The 19,045-nt window shown below is 40.4% G+C and overlaps 1 protein-coding gene across 3 annotated transcripts in view; it reads left to right on the forward strand.

The window, feature by feature from the left end:
* Positions 1–19,045, forward strand: part of LOC149569227 (succinate dehydrogenase [ubiquinone] flavoprotein subunit, mitochondrial-like) — a 254,135-nt gene that overhangs the window by 51,751 nt on the left and 183,339 nt on the right. For all 3 annotated transcript variants that reach the window (XR_016362732.1, XM_089821977.1, XM_089821978.1), the window contains exons 6-11: positions 4,983–5,068; positions 5,181–5,273; positions 5,363–5,426; positions 6,679–6,822; positions 7,143–7,330; positions 7,524–7,698. Coding sequence is in view for 2 of the 3 variants with exons in the window: in XM_089821977.1 (XP_089678103.1) it covers positions 4,983–5,068; positions 5,181–5,273; positions 5,363–5,426; positions 6,679–6,822; positions 7,143–7,330; positions 7,524–7,698 (750 nt within the window). In the remaining variant the exon portion in view is untranslated. The remainder of the gene's footprint in view (positions 1–4,982; positions 5,069–5,180; positions 5,274–5,362; positions 5,427–6,678; positions 6,823–7,142; positions 7,331–7,523; positions 7,699–19,045) is intronic.

Consider the following 19,045-nt stretch of genomic DNA (forward strand, 5'->3'; position numbering starts at 1 on the left):
AGTGCAAGCAAGGATTAAGCATGACTGGAAGAAGAATACTCTATCAATGGAGCGCGCAGGTAGAAGATTCATAATTGATCTGCACACACAAATGGTAGGTGAGGAGGCAACATCGTCAGACTCAGAAGGTGAAAGCGAGAATGATGACGAGGGGAAGAAGAGAATGGAACCTGATGAAGAGGGAGTATTGAGACTGGAAGGAGGGTTGAATGAGGATGACCTAGACTCATTGAATGGCCTTTTCCATTGGCAGATGGAGGATTACGAGCTCTTTCCGAGCTGTAATATGTTAAGGGTAGACGAAGATGAGAAAGAAGAAGGAAGTGAATGTTCGAAGGAATACAGAGAAGTGGAAGAAGGAAAGGCGGTTAGGACTAAAACGGAAGGGAAGAACATACAGTACGAACCTAGGAAACGGAAAGATTCCACCATACGACTGCGCAAAAAGGAAATGTTACGTCAAACCGCGGATATAGCAAAAAGGTGCTGGCAGCGAGGAAGACACATCACACGGTCTGCACAGGAAACAAAGAGGAAGGGTTTAATAAAAGCTTCAACAGTACGGAGTGAAGAAGGCAAGATAGAATTCATGGTACCGAGTTTCGAGAACAAATTGGGCGATATGGAAAACTGGAGGGAGAGATCGTGTAAACTTGATGAGCAATAAATGGAGGTACAATGGGCCATGAAGGTTACACAGAACAGGCATAAGGCATAGCACTACAAGCACTTGATGTTGAACAGGTTTCAATCGAGACAACTAGTGTTGAAGTATAATGGGCACAATGAGATCAAACTAGGTAGATTTAAAATAAAGTAGGTCAGGTCATATAAGATCCCTGAAGTGGGTGATAATAGAGCAATAAAATTATCGATGCTTGACAGGAAGGAAGTAGCTGATGCAGTGAATGGGTCAAAAGTCTACCATGGAAGAAGTAATGCACCTCCGTGGACGAGCAACTGAGAAAAGAACGACTGTAAATACTGTATATATGTAAATACTGCACATATGCAAGATAAGTAAAGGTAGATAAAAGACAGAGTTGAACATTTAAAAAAAAAAAAAAAAAATTAAAAAATTGAAAAAAATGTGAACCAAAAAAAAAAAAAAAAGTCAGAAGAAAAAGTACTGTACAGTGGTCAACTGCTCATGCCTTCACCGTACGACTAATTCAGTTTGTCTTCACTGTATGGCTATTTGAGTCTGCCTTCATCGTACGACTATTTGAGTTTGCCTTCACCGTACGACTATTTCAGTCTACCTTCATCGTACGGCTATATAAGTCTCCCTGCATGGTATGGCAAATTGGGATCACCACTAGACTGCTTAACTGTACGACATTGTAAACTGGTCCTGAAGACATTGTACAACATTGTAAACTGGTCCTGAAGACACCATACGACATTGTAAACTGGTTCTGGAGATATCGTATGACATTCTTAGTCCTAGCACCATACGGCATTCTAAGTCTTGGCACCGACGACATTTTAAACTTCTGATACCGTACGGCTTCATGTTGTCACTCACCAGCGTATGGTGATAGAGGTTTTTTAAGACATAATGTACGGTGGCAAAGGCATAATCGCCGTACGGTAGAAGATATGCACGACAGGGGCATTTTTATGGTGACACCAAGTTGATGAGAATGCGGCCTTTCTCGAAGGAATCACAGGGCAACCGTACGGCCATACGATGTACAAGGAAAGATGGAAAGATAATAAATATATAGGTAGCCAGGGATTCGTACGGTCGGAAGTCAGGAAGAGAATTTGTACAGAGAAACTGAAAGATGTAGCCGTACAACAAAAAGATATTGAGGAAACAGGAGGTTTTCTTAAAAAAAAAAAAACGTCGACAAATAAAAAATGTTCAGAATGCATAACAGATGATGCCAAAGGGAAGGGAAAACATCAACAGTTGCCAGAAAGAGTGTGGGATTAGAAGAAATCGCAAAAATAGTGTGTTCCATACATTTTGTGTGGGTTTTGGAGTGCTAATTTGGTCCAGGGAGCGTGCTTGGGCCGCTGCCCCAGGACCTCGCTGGCTAGACCCCCAGTCATTGCAGTTATCAGTCGTGGGAAGTGTGACTAGTTGATGAGACTTGAAGCTGCTGTAGGCATGGAGTGTCTGTATATCGGAGGCACTTGGAGTAGGTGTTGGACATGAGGCTGTTTTGGTGGATGCATAGAGAGCTTAGGGGGAGCTGATCATCCAGTTGGAGGCAGTATAATGACACTTGGCTCAGGGTACCCAGGAGTTGGAAACAGAAAAAGTGGCATAGGTGTCTATCAAGGTCAGCTCGATTAAGGAAACAGTATTGTGTTAGCAACGGCTACAGATGCAACGTATTTGGAGACCAATTTGATGCAGGCACAAAACAAATGTGAAAGTGGTGTGATAGAAATAGATCTATCGTGTTGTAGTTAGTCAGTTAATGTATTCTATTTTGTTAATTTGTTTCGGATATTTTGTAATTGTCGTCCAGAGATGACTTTTTCTTTTGGGGGGATGATGTCGTTGGTATCAGGATGTATGTTGTCGGTATCGGCTGACAGGGTGTGTATCGAGGTGTATGTCGTCGGTATCGGGAAGGTTCTCGTCGGTGTCGGGAAGGTTGTATCGGGAAGGTTCTTATTATGTAGCCGACATGTTGCATGTAGCTGATGGACACCTTTGGGAAGGTTCCTCGAGATGTATATATACCCCCCTCCGAGATCGTTGTAAATCATCTTATCATAAGCATAATGTAATATCTTTGATGTATGTGAATAATATAAGTTTTGCTATTCTGATCCATTGTCTGTATGCATTGATTTAATTACCCAGTACGGTAAACAGTATAGACCTTCATTGTCATTACATTAGCCAACTTGTCAAAGATGGATCCACGATGTTGTAGCATGTATGCACTAAGGACAAAACTATAGACATCCTCACCAAGTCTCTCGGTCTAGAAAAGTTTGCCAAGTTTAGGGGTCAACTTGGTGTAGTTGATAGAATGACCATTAAGGGAGGGCACTAGATTCATTTTACTATTTTAGGTTCTTGCTATATTTAGCTCGTTCTTCTAGAACCTTAGTTAATGGTCATTTAGGATTTCTTTTTAGTCTGTTTCTTCAGTCCTATATACTCTCTTTACTTAGACAAGTATGCATTCTGGTCAATGCTCTTTATAATTTCTATAAACTCCATTTAAGAGTGGATTGTTACTATAAAAATTCATTACATCTTTAACAATTTCAGAGGTTGTCTCATTTGGTCACACAATTCATCCACATTGTTGAGAATATGAGCATCTTCAACCAAGAGAGTGTTGGAAATTTGGTCTTACATCTTGAAATGTTAAGTATTCAATTCTGCATCTTGTAGTGGAACAAAACTCCCATCAACACCATTGTTGATTATTACATGATTGTTTAAATGAATCTGAGAACAATCTGCTCAATCAATCAATTCTGAGTTGGAAGTCAATAGCGGAATTTAAGAAAATCATGATTTTCTTGGATAAAGTCTCTCACAGTGGTAATCCTTATTCAGTTCAGTCTATAGTCCCTTGTCTAGCTGTCCATATTGTGGATTTTTTATGCATATGAAATCAGGTAAATTTGGTTTTGGGCATTCTAAATTAAAAATCCTAGGAGGAATATTTCAGTTCAATGGTCTTTTCTTTTATTGAGGGCATTGCTCTTTTGTTATACAGTAATCCATGAATATGTCATTCTCCTTTGTAACACATTAATCCATGAAAATGTTCTCTAGAGAAGCTGGGAAATCTTGAGGAATTCCACAAAATCTGATCTTCATACCATTACTTAACATCTACAGGGAACCTTTAAATTCACGAGTGAGCTGAAAATGATACTGTGCAATTGAAGAGAAGCTCCTATATGATGATTCACTCCTTTCTACTCTAAAATTCTATTTTCTGTTGTTGGCCAATTATTGAAACCAGATGTACTACACATTGTTTCTACGTAATACAGTTATTGAGGGCACTGCTCTTTTGTAATACAGTAGTCCATGAATAAGACATTCTCCTTTGTAACACAGTAATCCATGAACATGTTCTCTAGAGAAGCTGGGAAGTCTTGAGGAATTCCACAAACACTGATCTTCATACCGTTACCTAACATCTACAGGGAACCTTTATATTCAGGAGTGAGCTAAAAATGATACTGCACAATTGAAGAGAAGCTCCTATATGATGATTCACTCCTTTCTACTCTAAAATTGCATTCTGTTGTCAGCCAATTATTGTAAACCAGATGTATTACACATTGTTTGTACGTACATTACAATGGCAATAAAAATGCATTTCACAGGCTTATGTTTAAAGTGAAACTTTATGAGGGGGTCACATAAGTGTAGTGTGAAGTGAAATATCTCAATTTAAAGTCAAGCCTTCAATACTTTCTATCATCTGTCACATGGATAAAGGATCTAAAATATAAATAGGTAAGGTTAGGGCCAAGGGAGTGGCTTCTTGTGGGGTAGAGTAAAAGCTATTTTCCATGAAACATGTACTTTGTACATTCAATTCCTAATTATTACTTTGACAATTGAATGAATGAATGAATGGAAGATTTTAATAATGTCCACGAGACCACAACAGCCTATGGGATCCGCAATCAGCACATGCCCCTAAAATGGGGGAAAAAGACTTAATTAAGCTGTAACTTTTTGATTAACTCCTCTCTACGCCAGTGGATTTTAATAATCAGATTTGCTGTTTTGCCCAACTGCTCTTCTTCAAATAAGTAGTTTAGATTGCCACTTCATAAAATCTGCGCATATATAAATTGGTTACTTCTGATTGTTTTTTTAACTAATGATTTCATTTTTTCAAACATTGAGTGCTTATCCCTAAGAGTCTAGACTGTTCACCAGTTTGTGAGGTATTGATTCTTTGAAAATTCCTTAATTGGTTTCCTTGTATTTTTGATGGTGTATGTATGCTTAACATGGTTTTTTTTGGCTGTAGGTGCCTGTCAAGGGGTGCTTGCTCTAAACATGGAAGATGGCACAATCCATCGTTTTTGTGCCTTTTCCACAATTTTAGCCACAGGCGTAAGGGTTTAACAAATTGATCTTGTTTATGAGAGCTATTGAATCAATTTCATTAATGTCGCTCATACTTCATTCATGTTCCCTGCATGATTTTTAACATCACTTCATGCAGGGTTATGGACGAGCTTATTTCTCTGCAACATCAGCTCATACATGTACTGGAGATGGAAATGGCATGGTTGCACGTGCTGGGCTTCCTTTACAGGTCATTATGGTTGAATCTTCCTTGTGATAAATGTTTATTACTGAATCCACACTATCCTTCTATACTCATGGGATTATCCTTTTATCTAGGATCTTGAATTTGTCCAGTTCCATCCTACGGGCATATATGGTGCAGGTTGCCTTATTACTGAAGGTACAAATCTTCTAATACAATTGAATTAGCTTGCAAGCTTCATTTGCTTTTATTCAGAAATGGATAATTTTATTAGTTCAAATATTTACTATTATTTTCCTTATAGCTTATTAGTTTCTAATTCCATTTCAATAGAATATTCTGGCTTGTACAGTTTTTCTTGCTTGGTAAATCCTGGGTGCAGCTATGGGCTTCTCATCCTGGGTGCAGTTATGGACTTCTTCTAGTATGGTGTGCTTTATGCTTGAAACCCATTATTAAAATTAATATGGGAGCTGGTGTTATAATCTGCCTTATTATGGCAAATGGATTTGAACTAGGATGACGCTTTTAGAGTTTATCCCAGTACAATTATGCCATAACCTGTTGGATGCCCTTATACATTCCAATTTTCACACATTACCACTCTCTTGTCTACCATCAACAGTTCTTTGATCTTGAGTGTTAGGGAAGTCTCTAGGTGGAATCAACTGCTCTCACAAGCATTGTCCAGACTGGGCCCCTAGCCTTAGAATTTCTCCAGCAAGCATTCTTAGACTTTGCATTGGTACTGTTAATATGATTAATGATATTATCCTCGGTTCCTCCAATTTGTCCTAAAATACTGATTGTTTTTCTCTGTTCCCTTACTTGACGGTCTTCATCATCTTAGTTGTTTTCAAGATATTTCGATTCTCAGTTCCCTTACTCGATGGTCTTCATCAGCTTAACTGTTTTCAAGATCTTTCCTTCACATAGTTTTTCATACTTGTTTGGAGGTTTTATTTGGTTTTTAGGTTAGTACCTTCATGTCTATTTATCTGTTTCTTTTCTTCCTTCTATTGTTTTCACTTCAAATGTAGGATGCCCTTTTCTGCTCTAGTTCTTGGCTATTATAACTATCATATGTTCCTGTCCTTTAATTTATTCTTGGTCACACATGGACATTATAAAGAGTGTTGACCATTAACTTCCAACTATCTTTATAATTCTTGGTCAACGCTCTTTATAACTATCAACTCTTCCTGATATTCTTGGAAACATTAACTTCTTTTGGTAGCGGTAATTTATGTGCTTTACTGCTATTGTATCTACAACAATTGAGGATCTCAGTTTGAAAAAATTGAAAATTTTGAAATTGGAGGCAATACTCATTACTTATTAGGTGTTGAATTGTGTGTCACCAAGAGAATATTCTATGTTGATAACAAATGGTGTTGAGTACTTATTGTGCAGCATTTAATTTATAGTTTTGGATTGGCCAAAAATTCAGGGTCGCGAGGTGAAGGAGGAATTTTATGTAATAGTGAAGGTGAGAGATTTATGGAGAGATATGCTCCAACTGCCAAGGATCTGGCTTCTAGAGACATTGTGTGCAGATCTATGACCCTGGAAATTCGTGAAGGCCGTGGAGTTGGTACATGAATACAAATGTTTTTTCTCTATTTGGCTAAACTGAAAAAAGTCCTTTAGTTGTATAAGTTTATGACAAAATTAAGGATCTTCCTATCAAGGTAGTATTTCTTCTTTTAATGAAGTGTCTCTTGGAGAAAGTCATTCTCAGACCACCAATCTTGTCCTAAAATTTTCAAGCAGGATTTACCATTATGTATCCAGAAGCATTCCTGTTGGAGTAAAAGCTTCCCTGTGTGTTGCTTGTATTTTGATATTTCTTGTTGATAACTTCTACAATTACTTGAATCACTCCTGGTTGCTGATGTCATGTCTTTGTTGTAGGACCCTTGAAGGACCACCTATATCTCCATTTGAATCACCTACCTCCAGAGGTTTTTATAGAGAGGCTTCCTGGCATCTCAGAAACTGCGGCAATCTTTGCTGGGGTTGATGTTACAAAGGAGCCAATACCTATCTTGCCAACTGTCCACTATAATATGGGTGGCATTCCAACAAATCACCTTGGTGAGGTAATCACGGATATCAAAGAAAGCATATATAAACTTTGAATAGCTGCAGATAACTATTCTCTTTCTGGTATGTAGAAGCGTGACTCTTGAATGCGATTATTAATATATATATGTATTTGGAAAATTGTTATCTGTGATTAGCTCAAGTGAAAATTGTTATGTCAATTTGTTTTGGTTAATTTCTGATATGCAGGTGTTGGATATCAAAGGAGATAACCCAGATTTTGTGGTACCTGGACTGATGGCTGCTGGAGAAGCAGCATGTGCATCAGTTCATGGTGCTAATCGACTTGGTGCAAATTCCCTTCTCGACATTGTTGTCTTTGGTCGAGCTTGTGCCAACAGAGTTGCTGATCTATATAAACCTGGTATGTTCTTAGTATTTCTGTTTACGAGGCTTGGGATGGGTTAGCAGTTTTTACTACAAGATTTGCTGATAGATTCGAGGCATCTTCAGTTCCTGAAGATATTGTTTTGTATACCTATTTCTGGAGCTCCATGATAGGGCAAATCTAATTGGTTGAGATGAATGATTTTCTATTTTATCTAGGATTACTCAAATTCTGACTTTATTTCAGAGCATTCAATTACTTGTTAATTATTTTTATAACTCTAAATATTCAATAACATTGCCACAAAATTTAGAGTATGGAAGTTCGTTTTTTAATTGGTCATCTTGTATGGATGCTGCCACTATTTCAGTTCTTTTGAAACTTAAGCAAATTGGATGTACCATTTTTTCCAAAATATCAGGAAGAGTTAACTGTTATTCTGGGTGTTGCCCTCTTGGTTCATTCCTGTTAAGAAATCAAAAAATTGAAAATGCGTGGTTTGCATGCAGTGCAACTGTCTTTAATCACCACAGATTTCTGATGGTTAATGTAATTGAAGTCTTGAAATTATGACGAGTGACATGATCATGAAGCAAGCCTCCAGCGGATAACCCCTTTTGATCATTGACATCATTAATACGCCAATTTTTGGACATAGCTTGCTAGTGATTCATTCACCTGCCATGTTACATGCAGGGACAGAGACCTTGGAGCATCACACCACAAATAACCAGAGACAGCTACATATTTTTGTAAAAATACAAAAGTGTTATACACGTCAACGATTTCTTTTTAAAGAATGCTTAAAACTAGCACTTGCCCCTATGAGGTGTAATGGTGACGCCGACAATTAGATATGAAGTTTGAAGATTTGGAGTTTCTTTCTTTGCATTTGAGGGTTTTGTTTGCAGCTGTTGTAAGAGTATGTTTGAGAGTAAAATTGGAAATATATGTGGCATGTCAACAGCAACCTATAACACCAAGGTTGAAAATTATGTGGTGATAGTGACACATATAACATGCACAAAATAATATGTATTGATTCAAGTTACAATTTACACGGTAAAGTTCTATCTGGTTTTTGTGATTCTGACAGGGATTGTGCTGATCCTTGCACGTAATAATCTTTAATAGTTAACTTTTATTATATAATAATTATCAGTGTATAATAATATATTGAATTTTTCGAATTCATGTTTAATATTTTGTACTTTAAATTTAATAACTACCATCAATACAATACGTCCCCTTCCTCTTGTAAATCTCCCCTCCTTGCTAGCATATCTAAAAATGGGTGCACAACCTCAAAGGAAGGCTTGTCAGTGAGGAGGATGGGCAACTTTTTTCATAATCGGTGTTGTAGTTACACAAATCATTGCATTGATATTTGTGCAGTTACAGTGTAACTGTTGTTCAGTTACTTTCAACTTCTTTCAACTGTCGTCTGCAAAAAATGCATGCATATATCCCCTTACCTTATACTGGATTATCAAGCACTCAACATTTTTATATGGTATTAGTGTGGTAGTAATACAGTTGGCATTCCTAATAGAAAATGGATTTAGAATTGACATTCATTCTAAATATGCATATGGAGGAGAAGCTTGGTAGAGACGAAAAATAAAGTTTAGAACTAATTTGAGAATCTATATGTTTTAATTTGCTTTAAGATTATTAAATATTAATATTTTTTGCAATTGTTAAATTAATACTTTATTAAAAAAAGGCACCCTGTGCCTAATGCAGAAGGAGTTCTTGGTTAAAAATAAAGATGGTAATTACAAGGAACTTTGTAAGTTCCTTACTAAAGATTGGGCTAGGATGATGTTGATGAAGACATGCAAGAGGAAAGAGGCTTAGGGTTGTGGTCCCTTTCTTTTTTTTCGCATTGTAGTTGATAGTGGCCTCCATAACCTTATTTCTATTTGTGTTCATATCACAAATACAGTCGTGTCCCTCTGATTGAAAATCCAAAGTGCATGAGCTCTTTTGCAAGATGGGAGTTTGGGGCATTCTTCAAGTGCGCTCAAAGATTTTCCATGGTGGTTAGTGTGTTTTCTTCTACATTTCTTCGGATGAATGTGGTTGCTAGATTTTGGGTTTGGCACAGCAACATAAGGGTGTCGATAAAATATCCAAACTAAGGGTGCCCTCCAGCCTTCCAAACCTTTGGTCATAGAACCTCATCAAGTGCAACCAAACTTGTATGTTCGTACTTCTCTAAGCCTTGGTTGTTTGTATCACACAGATCTATATAGGAAAAGCATGGGAAATGCCACATTGAGGGAGCCTTTAGCATTGTATTCATTGATTGGAGAGGAGTCTATTTCAAGAAAATTGATATATTCTCTGTGTTGGCTTCAAGATGCAACGTCCTCTTGATTATTTCAAACTCATATGAACTTTTAGGCAATTTAGATATCAATGAAGTTGTAAAAGTCATCATATTCTCATCGTGATCCTCATCAATTCCATTCTCATTAGGTGGAATGTCCATTTCTTCTTCTATTTCCAAGTCCTTTTGGATAAAAGTGAATTTAGGCAGCAAATTTGGGAAATATTGGAATAATTTCTAGAAGAAGAAACTACACAAGATTTTTAAAGAAATGAATTGGAAAAAGTTGGGAAAATGAATTACTGGTGAAGCTATTGGAATGAATTGCATTTTGACTACTCTCTTACATTTTTAGGGCTACGAAGACCCAAACCTTTTGCTTGAAATTACTGACCATTTTGGGAAAGCTTGGTTTGAGGGAATATGCAAGCAAGTAGATTCCTCCATTGGTCACGAATTGGATGATCGCATATGTTGGTTCCCAAAACCGTAGATTGGAAATCCAAGAGCCTGCCACTTCTCCGATAGGATTCCGCAATCAGTTTTGGCCAATGATCGAGAATCACCTTGATTCCCCTACACTTCAGGCTCCGCTACACCTAGGTTGGTAGACCTTCTCTTTGAACTTGATCACTTGGTTCAGAGTTTTTCTAAAGCAAATTTAAGCTTTGTCCGACTGGCAAGGCCCTCAAATTCAATTAAAATGAAAATTAGATGCTGGATAATAGTTGAATGTTTTGTATAATTGAATAATAATTAATTTCATTCTTGTAGGAAGTTATAGATTTTCTAACTTCAATAATAAAAAGACTAGTGCCTCTGCTCATCTGGGCAACAGAGTCAACTTTAGTGAATTTTCATGTACAACTTTATAACGTTCCATGCACTTATACTCTCAACAATTAAATAATCAAAATGTGACAGACCAAATATTATGCAATCTTAAATTAGTCTAGATTGAACTTTAACTCCTCTGATAGGGAGACAAATTGGACACAAATACAAAAACAACTGTATATTTCACAATATTTGTGATGATCGAATTTAAATGCTAAATGACCATGTCCACTTATCCGACATTTAAATTGTATACAAAATTTCAAAAAATAATTACAAAAGACGATTCATCTACAGTTTAAATCTCCATGCCATTTAAAAATAAACAAAAGACATTTTATTTTATTGTAATAATTAAAAAATAAAATTTATATTACAAAGTCATAATGTTGCTCCTTACCCCTCCATGCAATAATAAATATAAAATACTTTCTCCAAAATGTGAATATCTGAATCTGAACGTTTTGAATATGTCTCTTTATTTCTTAGAAATAAAACACTAACTATTTATATTGTTTATAGAATGGGATGTGACCTTTTAGATTAAAAGTCACATTATATAATTACAACAATTCATAAATAAACTATCCTTATTGTTTGTTTGATAGTATAATAAACTTTAATGATCATTTATTTGTATTCGACGCCATCTTGCCTTTTTATGCACTTCATATTAATATTATTGTGACTTCCTTGCTTTTAACTCCGGTAGTGTCTCCCTTATATTAAAACAGTGATTTTCCCTTTTCGAATCATATGAAGCAATATATATCTCTCATATATTAAATCTTTTTATGTCTAGCAATTAAATTTCTGCGATGAGCGACTTTCATCAAATTCTCATTGCTCGAATTACGTCCTTTGTCTTTTATGGTGTGGCGTGCTTGTGTGTCAATGTTGCCTCCAACCATGTTGAAATTGCACACCGCACATCTCAGTCATTATTGACTCCATGGCTTCCTGTTAAATAGCCAAGACGACATCCTTGAAATGATTCAAATGCAATTTGGTTTAAAACCTGAGGACCTTTGACTTCATCCATATACACAAGGCATATAGACCAACCTCCATCTGGAGCAAATCATACTTGTCAATCTATGGATCTCTCTTGATTCTGAACTACATCCATGCGTGATGGTCATTGCCTTCAATATTATCAAAATCGTTGATCCTTTCATAACCATCATATTGATGTAGTCACTGTGTTTTATCTTTATGTCACTGTTTATCACATATGGTCTTACATTCACTGTCATTACAATCCTCTCCAATGTTTGTGTATGACAGGTGTTCATTGTTTGTGTATGCACATGATGTATCTGGTTTTTAAGTCTCCACCACTTTTCTTATCATTTCTTTGGAAAGTTTGAGGTTATGTGCTGCTCGTTCACAAATAGTTCTGTAATGTGCCCAAGCTATGTACATAGCTTTGAGATTGATCTACTCTTTCAGTCATCAAAGTTCAAAAAAAACTCTCAGCTAGCAGGACTTCAAATTCTGATATTACCATACATGCTATTATAGAATCACTGTAACAAACTCAACATAGCGTACAATATACTCCACAATTGGAAAGATTAGGGTAATTGGAAATATGGTCACTCCTTGAAAGTTTGAAAATGCTTGAGTAAATAAGGGCATGGGTTCTCTTGCTTTGCTTGAGAAACAATGCTTCAGACATCATTTTCAGGATACCTCGTCTAAGCTATCTCTCCTAGATTCTCTTGTTCGACCGACTGTTCTTTATGGTTCTGTGGTTTGGGGTCCTTCTCTCCTTAGCTCTGATTGGGCCTCGATTGAGCGGGTCCAAACTTTGTTCTTGTGGCACATTATCAGATGTCATAGATCTACTCCTCATGGTATCATTCTTGTTGAGTTCGGGGCTCATCCTTTCAGACTTGCAGCCATTTTTGACTTAGTTTGGTTTCTTCATCACCTTCGTGGGTTTGCTGATATGGTTGGAGACCGTGATCGTTACTCCTATTTAGCTTATTGCTCTTCGGTTTCCATGGCGGCTGCTGAGTCTGGTGCTCGTGCGCGGTGTTGGTATGCACAAGTCTCTTCTTTGCTGCGTTCAATTGGGATTGATGTTGATCGTCTCCCCCCTTTTCAGTTTTCTTTAGATGCCCCTTGTTTACCATACAGGTAAAGTAAATGAACGCATACAGACACTAGAACATGAACAACAGAATTATATTCGCAATTGTAAATCAATAATGATTTACAATGATCCCAGACGGGATATAAATACTACCGCTGAACCTTCCCGAAGGAGTTCGTCGGCCACAATTATTTTATCCGCTACAAACTATTTACCGCCGGACTGTCGACTACAGAATATAGAAACACCACCGGACCGTCGGCTACAGAAACATCGCCGGACTGTCGGCTACAGAAACATTGCCGGACCGTCGGCTACAGAAACACCGCCGGACCGTCGGCTACAGAAACACTGCCAGACCGTTGGCTACAGAAACATTGCCGGACCATTGGCTACAAAATACCGCTGGAACCATCCAGTCGGCTAACACCATCCCCCCCAAAAAGAAAAGTCGTCTCCTGACGACTGACAAAATATCTGAGACAAATTAACAAACAAAATACATTAACAGAGTGACTGCAACAAGAGAAATCTGCTTCTGTCACATCACTTCCACATTCATCCCGTTACATCTGTAGCCTCTGCTAACACAATACTGTCTCCTCAAGTTGACCTTGATAGCCATCTGTGTTGCTTTCTCTATTTTCAATTCCTCGGTACCCTAAGCCAAGTGTCGCTGCACTGCCTCCAACTGGATGATCAGCTCCTCCCGAGCTCTCTACGCATCCACCAAGACAGCCTTACAGCCAACACCTGCTCCCACTGCCTCTGGTACACAAAAAGTCCATGCCTGCAGCAACTTCAACTCTTCTCAACTGGTCAGACTCCCACGACTGATATCCGCCACGACTGGGGGTCGCGGGGTCGAGGGGCAGCGCCCCTCGCCGCCAAGACCAAATTAATACTTCGCAACCCGCACAGAAATGCACCGATCACACCATTTTTGTCCTTTTCTGCCGATTTTGCACTCTTTCTGGCAACCACGGATGTGTCCCCTTCCCTTTGGCATCATCTGTCACTCATTCTGAACAACTTGATTCTGTCGTCATTTTTTTTTTTAGTTTAGTTTACTGCTTCCTCTACAATCCACCACAAATCCCTCTGCACACACTCCTTCTGGCAGAACAAGAACTCTTCTTTATGTCTCTGTTTCTCCGCGGAAGTCTTTTCCCTTGCAGCGCAGAGGAGAAACTTTGACTGGCAGAGGAGGTTGAAGTTTCTTGACCTGCAGCTAATCTTTCTACCCGCAGCTTGTGTGGCGGAGACGTGATCGCTTGAGAGCCCGCGGGGCTTTATCTTCTTCTCTCGCAGACCGTTTGTTGCCCGCGGGGCTTCCAACTTCTATGCCTGCAAAGAAATTTTCAAACTGATTGCTTGATGCAAAGAAATTTGAAGATAATACTTTGATCAGGACATGCTGCTGAATCATTCAAATACTTGATAATACTATGGGGAGGAAGTTGGCCCTTGCGAAGGAGAGAAAGTGTAAAGTAGCCAGCGTCCATGAGATCAGCAATATTATGCAGAGAATCTTGTTTTGAACCGAACTTGAAGATGGCTCGAGCTTCTGCCTTCTTTAGGTGCCTGGCAGACAATGATAAAGGCAAATCTCCAGAGTTCAATGTCCTCAGAATGTGACAGAACGGCCGGCTTATTGCGCACTAAATCCTTTGCAGTCGCCCATACTAGTCCCTTCGCCCTTTACTATTTCACTTCCTCCTTGTCACGCCCCTGGTTGCAGAATTGCATGCCACCATAGCTACTCTTCAGTCTGCTATTTTACTCCATGTTTTTCGTTGCAAAAAAATATTAACCCGGCCCAGCTATTGCCCGCGGGGCTTTCAACTTCAACGCCCGCGGGTAGACTTGCTCGCGGGGCCTTTCTTTCGTCGGCCGCGGACAGCTGTTGCCCGCGAGGCCTCCAACTTTGACGCCCGCGGGTATACTTGCCCGCGGGGCCTTTCTGTCCGCGGCTTTTTTTTTCAAATTTATTTATTTATTTTTTTTTTCTTAAAAGAAATCAACTAACAGAGGTACCTCCATTTTGCCTCCAGGCGTCGCCATTCTGCAACGACGACGGAGTCAGCTGGCCGTCCTGTGACAGCGACGGAGTCTTCCTGGCACCATATATTTTGAATTTGGATCTGTTGACTGCCGGAGGTATCTTCTGCCCGTCCAAAGTTGATAATCTGATCGCTCCATTGTCGTTGACCTTCCAAATTTGATATGGTCCAACCCATCTGCCCTTAAACTTTTCCATTTTGATTTCATTCTGACCGTCGTATGCCTTACGTTTGTTCTGTGCCACCTCCGTCACCCACTGTGCCTGCGGTCGTCCCGCAACTAGATTATTTCCTTGCTATCGGTGCCCTTCCACTAATTTTATGCTGCGGTGTAACCTTTTCTTTCTGCGCGGTCCATTCACCATGTACCGGACAGTGGGATTTTTCGTTTTTCTGTGTTCAGACTGTATGTTCTTCCCCTCAGCTTCAGCCATGGCAGCTTTTCCTTCTTCCACTTCCCTGCATTCCTCCGGACATTCGTTTTCCTCCTTTTTCTCATCTTCGTCGACTCTTAGCATATTACAACTCGGAAAGAGTTCGTAGTCTTCTATCTGCCAGTGGTAAAGGCCATTCACCGAGTCTAGGTCGTCGTCATTCGATCCTCCGTCAAGTCTCAATACTCCATCCGGTTCCATTCTCCTCTTTCCTTCGTCATCACTCTCACCTTCACTGTCAGAATCTGACAATGCTGCCTTCTCGCCAACCTTTTGCGTGTGCAGGTCAATTATGAATCTTTTGCCTCTGCGCTCCATTGATAGGGTATTTCGTTTCCAGTCATGCTTTACTTTTGCTTGCACCAACCAATCCCGTCCCAGAATAGCATCATAGCCTTTTCTTTTTAATGGAATGACCACAAAATCCAATAAAAATGGTTGCGTACCAATTGTTACCGGTTGCGCTTTCAGAATTCCCAATGGTTTGATTCCATGTTGGTCTGCCGTGAGCAACTGAAATGCAGGTGGCCACAGCGTCGACTTTCCCAACTTCTTCCAAGTATCCTCCAGCAACACATTCACGCCGGACCCTCCGTCAACAATTGTCTCTGTCAAAACATTTCCCAAAATCCCCATCTCGACGACCGCTGGATGCCATCCGAAGGTGAGTGCCAGCAGCATTGGGTCTATTGCCGTTGCTTCCCTACTGTCCCTTCCCGTGTCCTCCGTTGCTTTCGGAAACGGTGTATGATTCAGAATGGCCGTCCGTAACTGGGGCATTGTGAGAAGGAGGTCACTTATCTTGACCGGTATCTCCATTTGTAAGATCTGTCGTACAATGTTTTGTTCTGCAAAGTTCCTTTCCAAGGTGCCGGTAATATCCTTCAACTGAGATGTCCCCGCCGACGATGCCTTTGCAATGTTCGCCTGCACTTCCCCCACTTTTCTCTTTTCCTCCGCTTGCCTCCGTGTAATTGCCATAACCTCCTCTACCTCCGTACCAACAGTGATCAAGTTTACTCCAGCCTTTGGACACTTGGAATCTTCGTGATCGCCGGGTCCGCACCATCTGCATAATAATTTCGGTGTGTTTGCCGCTGTACAATCCCGCGCAAAATGACCCCACAAATTACATGCTCGGCATTGAACGACCGGCCATCCGTTTGCATCATATTGGGTTCAACTTCGGCCTCCATTATTATTGTTATTATTTGCACTGTTGTTATTTTGCCCTCTGCTATTATTCCTATACCCTCCGGATGTGGCACCATCAATGTTTGCATTTCCGTTATTGCCCGACGGGGAAGCCTGCTGCGTAAGAAGCACCTGCGAAGATCCTCTTGTCTTCATGTTAAAAGGACAGTCCTTTGTCGAATGGCCCATGATCTGACAGATGTCACAGAATTGGTTCTTCGGACACGATCCCTTAGTATGACCGTCGGTCTTACATTCCGTGCACCACAGTTCACTACCTTTTGGCTCCTTCTACATGTTTTTAAACTCCTTCATCATTCGAACCATATCTTTCTGTAAGGCACGAACCTTTTTGCTACTACCTTCGTCATCGTTGCTATCATCTTCGGCAGGCTCGTCGTCATCAGAATCAAAGGAGCTAGTTTTCTTCTTCTTTGTCTTTTGCGCACTTTCAAGGTCCAGTGCTCTGTTATAAGCATCGGCATATGATGACGGTGGCACAATTTTCATTTTCCTCCGCAACATCGAGCGTAGGCCATCCACAAACCACCTTTTCTGCAATCCGTTTGCTGGCTTGCTTTCCATTTTGTTTATTAAGTCTTTCAATCTCCTGGCGTAGACACGGACAGTTTCGTGCTTCCCTTGCTTGGTATTGAAAATTTCCGCTACAATTTCATTATCATCCCGCAAGAGTTTAAATTCTGCCAAGAACTCCTTTTTAATGTTATCCCATTTATCCAGCTTCTGCGGATCCATATCCGAAATCCAATCAATCGCGACACCCCGTAGGGTTGCCGAAAATTGCCTGGCCCATTCGTTGGCATCTGTGATTCCATTTTCCCGCCAGATCGTCTCGCATGTCTTACAATGTCGGAGGGGGTCGGCTGTACCATCACCTTCAAATTTCGGCAGCTTTTCTTTGGGTCCCGCCATAACACTGGAGGTCTGCACTCCTACATTGGTCGACACTCCCACATCGGTGGTCGGCACTCTTGCACCGGCAATCTGAACTCCCACACTGGCGGTCTGCACTCCCACACCGACGGTCTGCACTCCCACACTGGAGGTGTCGACAGCTGCGAACCTTGGTGAAGACGAATGATCCTCCGAAATTGTTTCCCGCGGAAGTCTATCCTGGCCGAAGAGGTCACTCCATGCTTGTGCTCCGTCGGCACTGCGAGCCGTGCGAGTTAATGCTCTTCCGTTTGAATTTTCTTCCCTCGGCGAACACAAATTGAAGAACTCCTCCCGTGCTTCTTCCACCAATTCCACCCGCTGCCGAGTCTCCTCCAACAATTCCTCCGCACTTCGGTTTTCGTCAGCAATCTTCTAGAATCTCCGTCGGCGTTCGGCTTGCTGTGTCAGAATTAAATTCTCTTGCGCAATACGGATTCCATCTTTTCCCTTCGCCTTATTCCGATCCTTGTTAAGCTGATTTGGCATTAATCTTCATTCCTCCCACCTTCCAGATTCATAAGGCAACGACGCCAAATGTTTACCGTACAGGTAAAGTAAATGAACGCATACAGACACTAGAACATGAACAACAGAATTATATTTGCAATAGTAGATCAATAATGATTTACAATGATCCCAGACGGGATATAAATACTACCGCCGAACCTTCCCGAAGGAGTCCGTCGGCCACAATTATTTTATCCGCTACAAACTATTTACCGCCGGACCGTCGGCTACAGAATACAGAAACACGTGGACCGTCGGCTACAGAAACACCGCCAGACCGTCGGCTACAGAAACATCGCCGGACCGTCGGCTACAGAAACACCGCCGGACCGTCGGCTACAGAAACATTGCCAGACCGTCGGTTACAGAAACATCGCCGGACCGTCGGCTACAAAATACCGCCGGAACCATCCAGTCGGCTAACACCCTTTCTCATCTTCTCCCTTCTCAGCAGGAGTTGAATGAGCATGTTCGTCTTGATATTTATAGATGTTACATTACTGCTACCTGGGTTAACCCTCCTGGTGGATTACGCCCACGGATGTCGTTTTATGCGACACACTTTTTGGAGATCTCAGATGGGATTATTGCCCGACCTAGCTATCTTTCACGGCGTTGGTCTCATGCCTTGCGGATCTCTTTAGGTTCTTTCAGAGTTGGTTCCCACCGTCTTCGGGCTTAGTTGGATCATCATATTGACAAGGAGGAGCGGATTTGTTTGTTCTGTTCTTTAGGGGAGGTGGAGGATGAGGCTCACTTTCTTTTTCAATGCCCTATTTATTATGAGATCAGAGGGAGGTTCTTTTGTTTGTTCAGAGAGTGCTTCTCTCTCTATGATTTCTTCAGCTATTATGATCAGAGATGCTTTGCACTGTATTTGTGTGAGGCCACTATGCTCCGGGATAACATGATTCAGACTCTACTTCCACACCGACACTCATCTACTCAGCTCATT

Source organism: Cupressus sempervirens, chromosome 3 (genome assembly GCF_028749045.1).
Source record: "Cupressus sempervirens isolate cs-2001-9-10 chromosome 3, ASM2874904v1, whole genome shotgun sequence".
NCBI lineage: Eukaryota > Viridiplantae > Streptophyta > Pinopsida > Cupressales > Cupressaceae > Cupressus > Cupressus sempervirens.